The sequence below is a fragment of the Pomacea canaliculata genome, linkage group LG10 (genome assembly GCF_003073045.1).
Source record: "Pomacea canaliculata isolate SZHN2017 linkage group LG10, ASM307304v1, whole genome shotgun sequence".
Classification (NCBI taxonomy): Eukaryota; Metazoa; Mollusca; class Gastropoda; order Architaenioglossa; family Ampullariidae; genus Pomacea; species Pomacea canaliculata.
The window spans coordinates 16,134,126-16,142,876 of NC_037599.1; the positions used below are offsets into that span (position 1 = coordinate 16,134,126).

At 37.9% G+C, this 8,751-nt stretch overlaps 1 protein-coding gene across 2 annotated transcripts; it reads left to right on the forward strand.

The window, feature by feature from the left end:
• Nucleotides 1-1,078: 1,078 nt before the first annotated feature.
• LOC112573957 (methyltransferase-like protein 24) lies at nucleotides 1,079-8,267 on the forward strand. 2 transcript variants are annotated; one of them, XM_025254683.1, is made up of 8 exons: nucleotides 1,079-1,456; nucleotides 1,782-1,810; nucleotides 3,050-3,158; nucleotides 3,911-3,978; nucleotides 4,888-5,016; nucleotides 6,379-6,453; nucleotides 6,702-6,840; nucleotides 7,651-8,267. In XM_025254683.1, exons 3-8 carry the CDS (start codon nucleotides 3,054-3,056, stop codon nucleotides 7,960-7,962), a joined length of 828 nt encoding a protein of 275 aa, XP_025110468.1. In that variant the 5' UTR covers nucleotides 1,079-1,456; nucleotides 1,782-1,810; nucleotides 3,050-3,053; the 3' UTR covers nucleotides 7,963-8,267. The 2 variants fall into 2 exon arrangements, with proteins under 2 accessions (XP_025110468.1, XP_025110467.1); XM_025254682.1 differs by having other exon boundaries at nucleotides 1,080-1,810.
• Nucleotides 8,268-8,751: the final 484 nt, after the last annotated feature.

An 8,751-nucleotide genomic window follows, 5' to 3' on the forward strand; every position in this document is an offset into this window, starting at 1 on the left:
TAGCAATAAAAAATGACAGAAATGAGCACACACACACCCACACACACACACACGCCCGCATCAAGGACAATACATCAGAGGAGTGTGTGGAATTTAATGATTTCTGTATAGTTGTTGGCATTGCAGGTTCAATTTATGTCTCTCTTGCACGTTGAGAAATATTTCATAGCCGGAGCGCTGTTTAACGTTTGAATGACTGTAGGGGTCTTTCATACAGATTTCACATTAAAGTATATCATAGCGACGCAAATAACATTAGCAGTAAAAATATTCACAGTCAGAAGAAAATAAACACAGAGGCTACTGGAGTCGGAAAGTCTTACCCGTAAAAAAGACTTTATTTTTTTAAGATGTAGAAAACATCCTTACGAAGATCTTCTTCTGCAAATTCTTCAGTTATTTGTTTGCACGTTAACTTTGGAAAGATTTACATGCAAGTAAAAAACTAATGATGGAATAATGTCTAAGGATACCAGATAATGATACGTTCAAGATAAGACTTGCCGAATTCAAAGTAATCCACCCTTTCCATTCTCAAGATACACACCCACAAACATCAGCATGTACCGGTCAAGGCCACTCGCACAGACGTCAGAGTTGTACATAACGAGTCATTAGGGGCTGGGAACCAATTAAATCTATTTCCTTTATTTCTTATGGGAAAAACTGTTTCGGATAACGAACATTTCGGATAACGAACAACTTTCCAGAACGGATTATGTTCGTTAACCGAGGTTCCACTGTATATAGGACAAGTTAAAAAAAAGTAGAAAAGATGTAGAACAAGATCACAAAATAGTAACAAAGATGTAATTGTGGAAGGAAGAACAATGCGAGGACTCGCTGCGTTCCGAAATAGTGTTGATAAGATCGTGCTGCACACAGGGCGCATGCGCAGGGGTCACAGGTAAAGCATTATATACAGTCCTGCTGCAAACCAGAAGAGGAAGAAAGAGGAAGAGTGGAGCCATGCCTAGATATTACCTGGTTGCCATACCAACGCGTGCTTTGCTGTAACAAAAGGCTGTGAACTCATTTCGAAAATTGCGTCATTCATGACGTAAAAAAAATAGCAGATATTTTGGATGAATGGATTTAACAAATTTAGGAAAACATTTGCCACGCTTTGTGATCAGATGTAATCATCTTGTTTATTTAATATGGAGGAAAACTCTGTTCTACTCGTCCTATCTACGAACGGCGGATATCCTATAGACTTTTTTCTTGTCTACATACTTTAGCATCGTCTATCTTCTGCTGCTGAAAGCAACGTTTCGGCTGTGGCAAAGTGCTCAGTGCCTATTGGATCGAATTTTACACTCTAATCAGAAAATAACCGACAGTCCATCTGTTCAACAGTTTCATGCTCCAGCTCTGCTAGGATTTTTTCTATCAGCGTTAAACAAGCAATTTTCTCACTGAAGGAAAAGACTCAGAACTTACAGTTCCTTCCTGCATCTCTCAAGGTCTTCGAAGTAGGAGGAACACAAATTCCAAGTTTTAAGAGAAAGAAGACTTTACAGTTTCTATTTATGCCTTCACTAACAGTAACGTGATGCTGTCGCAGTGACACAGATGTAATCCAAAGAAATTCAATTCACTAATATCCAGTTTCGAAGTGGGGAGGCTTCGTGGAATATTTGACTGAAAAATACAAGAAGAAGAAGAAGAAGAACACCAACAACAACAACAACAACAGCAGCAGCAGCAGCAGCAGCAACAACAACAACAACAACAACAACAACAACAACAGAAGCAGCAGCAGTAGAAGGAATATACACAGGACTATGGCGTTCTAAGGACAGATTCTGTAAGTTTCCTTTTTTTCTAAATTATTGTATTCGGTATAAATGTGAAAAAATGCAAATTTTCTTCACAGTATGAACCCATGAGTAAGCAGTCCTGTAGTTTCTTCCATTACACTATAAATGTTTTTTATAAATTTGTCCGCATTGAAACTTCTTCCACTACAGTCGAGGTGCGATTATTAATAAACAGGCTAACAATTTAAAATATGGAGTTTCTGTCCATCCACAGTGTGCATACAAATATTCATAGCACACACTCAAATAGCAAACAAAAATACAGATATATCAACAGAAACAGACAGAAATCAAATCAAATCAAAACAAACTTAATTGTCTGTCGAGGATACCCAGGACAGAAATTTTTCTTCGCTCACAAGGGTAGGCATACATACTCAACATTTAACACACAGGAGTAAAGATACAAGTAGTTTGGATCTCCGTCAAATATGAAATTCCAATACTTAAAATTTATGTGTATATATAGATATATAAATACAAAGCAACACGAGAAAATCATGAAATGGTAATTTATAAGAACGCAATATTTCTTGCATTGAACAAGATCACAACCTAGAAACAAAGATGTAGAAGGAAGAACAATGCGAGGACTCGCTGCGTTTCGGTGTGGCGATCCGAAATAGTGTTTGGGATGAGATCGTCCTTAATAGGGCGCATGCGCAGGGGTTACATGTAAAGCATTATATACAGTATTGCTGCAAACCAGGATAGGAAGAAAACTCAGCAGAAGCACACGTAAACATGAAAGTCCAATACTTTTAACCTAATTGAGGCATGATCACAAAACACAAACAAAATCAAGGAAAGCCGAGCCCCTCAGGCGAAGGGACAGAACTCTCAATAAAACATCAATAAATCAGGCCAGAGGAAATATGTACACACACTTCAACATCTATGTCAATTCATAACATTTTGCATCTTTTTCAGGTCAGGAAATAGTTAAGCAAAAATTAAAACCTTTCCAAATAATGAAAATAGGTTTCATGTAAGGTAGATAACAATAAAGTGTTCATTAATTTAAAAAAAAGGTTTTGTGCGTAGTTAGTAATGTGGATTTGATCAAGATTTATCAGAAAACTGAAGAGAACTCGTTGTCCTCGGGTGAGAGAAAGAGCGTGCAGATGTGTGTGTATGAGGGAGAGAGGGAGAATGAGGCGAGCTCGCGACTGTGTCATCAAGTAGTTGTCAAATACGATCACACTGTTGATTATTCTTTATTTCAGGACCATGCACGTGAGAATGCCAGATAAAACGACCTTCTTTATATTGGTGTGCACTGTCGCATTCTTCATTTCCTGGTTTCAGTATATGCACAAGCCCGTCATCCCAAAGGTATCTAGTTTGTTTATTCTTTCTTATCTGACGAGACAGATCGTGAGATATATTTGCTTTACCACTTACTGAAACTTGAATATTCCTGTTACCAAGAAAACAACAAAATAACCAGACTTTCAGCCAGTAGCCAGCAAAGCAAAGAAACCCAATCCTTATTCACATCAACCCTTTAGCCACATGTAAAACCTCTAAATGTGCACTAAGACACATCTCTACTATGAGAACAGTTCAACAGTGTGTTGGTCTACAGACCTATTCTCTCACTTCTTAAGCTTCTTCTGTTTACATGATGGTTCTCTAGACGACTTTAATTAACTTAGTATCTCTATATCTTCTCTGTATGTCTATAGGAGTTTATGTTTTGTGTGTTCCATTGTTCGATCGTTGCTCATAGTCGTCGTCATCATCATCCATCAGTCTATCATCAACATCAATCACCATCATCATCATCATCATCACTTTATATTTGCGCTGACAGAGAGAAGTCGTGACGATGTAAGGGAGATCTTTCTAGTGTCTTTTCGTTGTCTTTCTGGTCGCTTTTCTTTTTGGAAGAGTGATATTTAGTGTGTTGAGGGTCCTTGCTATCTTCAATCACATCCATGCACCAGATGCTCTAGTCAATCATGTGACTGATTGAGTCTGAAGCTGTCACTGACATACGAAGTTAGGTAGTGTCGTGTGACAGCCTGTAATCGCTGATCTTTTTGAGATGATGCGAGCCTTCGAGACATTTCTGTTGCCTATAGGTACTTCCTTCTCTTCCAACCAACATTAGGAACATGAAAGACGCTGAATTGGAGGAACTGTACTACACGTGAGTTGTCAGACCACTGACTTTAAATTAATTTTCACCTTGAACCTCTAGAAACCTGCATTCACAATTCCGGACTTGATTATAAAGCTTAGACAGATTACACCCTGCACACAAAGAAACTAGCAACAGATATCAGGATTGTAAACAAATAAGTTTACTTTGTTGAGGCTATAGACAATGAAATAGTATGGACTATATCTTAATACAGACACAACTGAGACAAACGTGACGTCACGAGTTTGAACTGTGCACGGTATTGTTTGTAGTATATATCTCGAAAAGAACTGAATGTTTTCCCAACGCAGTTGTATCGGACGCCAAGAGGGAAATGTTCTTTAATTTTTTCTTTGTAGCTATACAATGCACTTCATAACTATATAAGGTAAGGCATTCTATATCTATGCCATCCGATTCCATAAGTATAGATTCCATTTACTCTCTATACATTTCATTCTATAATTATAGAATACATTTTACAGCTAGAGAGAGAAAAAAATCGGTAAAAACTCAAGTATTTCATTGATATTACACTCAGAAGCTCCTATCCAAGTCATTTAATATACGTGTAAAATATCTTGTGTAGCTAGAAAGAGAACATTAGAGAAAAGTCCCCTCTTGGCGACCATACTACTGTGCGTCGCAGGAATAAGAATGAAGGGTATGCTACATGGGAAACGTTTTTTTCCAATTATTTATTTTACTTGGAAATGATACCAGGATTGGTGAGGCGTGTTCACATAGTCGACAGTGTGGGACAGTTAAGGTTTTTCAGGTGAACATCTAGGTAAAGAATTTTATTTTGTTTGCAAAGCCAATAATATTTCTACTGTTTACGTTCCTAATAAACAAAACATGCACAGAGTCTAACAGAGTATAATTGAATGATTTTTGTCTTATTTCCCATACCAGCTACGTGGGAAACGTCGACGTGTTATGCACCAACAGGATTCGTCTGGGTAACCTGTACGACGGCGGTTGGGATGTCTGTGACGACATAGAGCACCGTCCCCAATCACCATGTTTGGTGTATTCGTTTGGGTGAGAGTCAACATCGTGTCTGTTTATGCAAGCACTTCTTTCGATCACAAGTTAGAAACACATCGGGCATTCCATGGGCTCGTCATATGCACTTAATGAAAGAATATAAAAAGACTTGGTTTTTTTTCTGTGTCACAGTTAAGCGTCTCCTTTCCAAAATATTCGTCTGTATATTGTTAAGAGGAAATGTGAAGGAAATATATGTCGGTATCCTGGACTTCTGAATGTTTTACTCCCTAAAAAGTACCAATCATCAATTCCTTCCACAAACAGCTGGTCAAAGTAATGATAAAAGTACGTATCCTGTCCATGAACATCATCTGCATTCAAGACCATTCAACCCAACTTGCTAATACGTCTCCTAGCACTAAACGTCAACATATTTCGGTGTCCGTGACTCTGTATTTGAAGCTGTGTACCGGAGCCTGATCGAAAGCACTCTCTGATTTAACCTGTCAGTGTGCTTCAGTGTTCTATCAATCAAAGATAAGGCTTGCTTGATGAAGGTGGTCAAGATTGCCAGCAAGATCATTTGCCTTGCAAGAGGACCTATACATTAGGTCCAGAGGTTAAAAGCTGTCGGTATTATCACAGATCCCTCTAACCCACTGCATCACTAGATTCGAATGCTACCATCTGGTCGTAGATGGAAACAACTGGTCACCAAGAAGAGTGCTTTGGCCAGTTCCTTTATACCAGGTGCAAAATCACTCATGAACAGGACATGTACCATGCGCACACCTGTGATAATTATTGCTAGGAGGTGGTAGGGGGTTGAGTGTAGTAACTGTGTGGGTGTGTCTGATGCGACTACATGTTGTTTATTTCTTTGCTTAATTTGTTTAACTCATGAGCTCTCAACAAAGGAAAATATCTGTCTCTCATTTACAGAAATAGATAATAAAGAGGTATTGTATCAAGTCTACAGTTTAATAGTAGCATAATAAATTCTCACGTATGCGGTATAATACTGTAGTAGGCTCTATATTATCATGTAGTCCTATAGTAGCATTATAAAGTATCGAGTAAGCATTCATACTGTACTGTTTCTTTGAAATTCTCACACTCTAACATGTCTAGTACACACTGGCAAACATTATCTGTATCCCACAGTGTTGATATGCTTTAGTATGGAAGACTTCAAAAAACAACTGGAAAATGAGGTTCCTAAAGTCCATTTTGTTCTAGTGTGAGATTGATAACATGGTCCCTATACTAAACTGTACCAAATCAGAGGGCAAAAATGTATAAACATGCTCAACTGAAAACATGCGCACTGTTTAACATGATTTAAATTATACTGTTTTTTGTGATCTACAATGTGCAAAGTTTGTCAAATTATGAGACGATTTTGTTATCCAGGATCAACCACGACTTCAGTTTTGACGATGCGGTCAGCGATAAATACGGGTGCGAGGTTCACTCTTTCGACCCGAGGTGTGTTTTCAGATATTCTGTTTCAAGCTCGTAGTTTTATGTTCTCTTGCCTGACAAATGAAAGTCAGGAACAATGTTAGAAACTTTATTTCTAAATAGCACATCACCATACTAAGCATCACACACACACACAGAACGGACAGATAAATAACCAGCGGTACTTAGGAGAAAACAAAAGAATGTAAAAGAAAAATAAATTTTTTCCTAAATTATTGCCTGAAAGTGTATTTCAATACGTTTTGTTGAAGCATGGGACAAAATGATCACAAGCACTCAGACCGGGTGTTTTTCCATAATCTTGGGATAAGCGACCGAGACTTCGTCAACGACAAAGCCTGGACAATGAGAACACTGACGTCTATCAAGAAGCAGCTAAACCACACTAAGGTGGGCTAAAGAAGGAATTTTTAATCCTATTTTGTCCAGGCTGGTTGAGTATTTATTATTACTTGTTACAAACAATTATTATTCAAATTGTGCATTTTGTAAAAAAAAAAAATCAAAAACAAAAACAAAACTGGTTGATTTGCATTTGTGTTCGTGTGTTTAAATGTCTCTCTAAAGTATTCTATTTGAAGACATTTTCTTTATTTAACGAAAGGTTATGTGCGTGTGTGGAATATACTATAATTGTGGGGTTTTTGTTCTCTTCATTTTTCTTTTTGCCGATATCGTCGTTGGAGAGGAAATTATCACAAAATCAAGTGCGATCTTGTGTAACCATCCAAACATTCTATATTAAGTACAGACTACATAGCTCGCTGATTTTTGCAATCTTCCCCAAAATATATCCTTCGATTAAGGATGGCCTGTATTTTCTTTTATAAACGCCAATAATGCGGACGCACATCTGAAGAATAGAACGACAAAATCAAAGAGGAAACGATAGTGAATGTAGGTTTAGTAGACGATATTATATCAGACATTTCTTATTTACTCTAGGACAGATTTGTTTATTTGACGTTCTTTAACAATTGGCTACAAAAACCCGCAGACGAACATAATCATTATTGAGTATTAGTAAGTATTCTTACTTTATTTACAGATTTTGTTATTGTACACCGCCACACACATTGTTATCTAATTGTCCACATTCAGTGTTTTCAGTAGGTTTGACACTTTACCACACACTTCATATTGATTAAGAACTTATCAATAGACTTATTTTCTCTTTTTCGATCGTACTGTTCTTTTCAGATCAATATCCTCAAAATGGACATCGAGCTAGACGAGTTTAAGGCCCTGCCGAACATCATCGCGTCAGACGAGCTGAAGGATGTCGATCAGCTGCTCTTTGAAATCCACTACAATTCTCGCGATGAGCAGGCGACGATCATAGACTTCATGGCGCGAGGTCTGGAACTGCTGCGTGACCTGCGGAACCTTGGCTTCTATGTCTTTTACTCTCACCCGAACCAGTATAATTACATTACGAGTAAGATATCTGGACTTCGACGTACGACCTGTAACGAACTGCACATGCTGAATGTTAACCGAAACAGAGAGTAGTGTCAGGAAAGTATTTGGTAAATACTCTTGGGAAAAGAAGGCAGGAAAGCGTATAGGAATCAAATAATTGATGGGAAGCATTTGTATTTGTGTGCAGTAATGCGTACATTCACAGAACATGTACATAGCTTTGCACATACACATGATAATGGGACGATCGTACTTCTAATAACCGAAACCACTATTGCTTTTACTGTAGTCGAGTTTGTCAACGTCTGTTTTCCTCAGGACTACACTTAATTTTATCAGTTAAAGACTTTTTTATTGCTTTTGATTTTGATCTAATAAAGTTGCTTAATCTGAAATATCATGGTTTGACAGACTATTTTTGTGGTATCTATGACGATTCTAACAGCTGGAGTGGAGCGCAGCTTTGTTAGCTCGAGGGAAAAGAGGGATGCCTCCTACTGTTAGTTCATTTACACCCTGCCTCCACCCTTTACACACCCACTCAGTCGCATCGCACGTCCGCACGCTCCCGGACAGGTAACTCCTTTCATTCGTGTGCGCAACACAACAACTGACAACACATAGTAACGGAAACAATTCAAATAAATATTATTCAACTAAAGAGAAAGAACACAAAATCAAACAGTTGTACAGTACACATATCTTTAAGTGGCATTCACTAACAATAAGTGTGGGGTATATCTATACATAAGCTTAAACACAGTATTTCGTACTTTGACAAACATTCTCAGCTCTCTGAAATCATTCTTTCATGTTCACGCCTAGCCGACACTCATTGTTCTGTTTTACTCTAGAAATGATGTAACTTCTCTCTCTAGA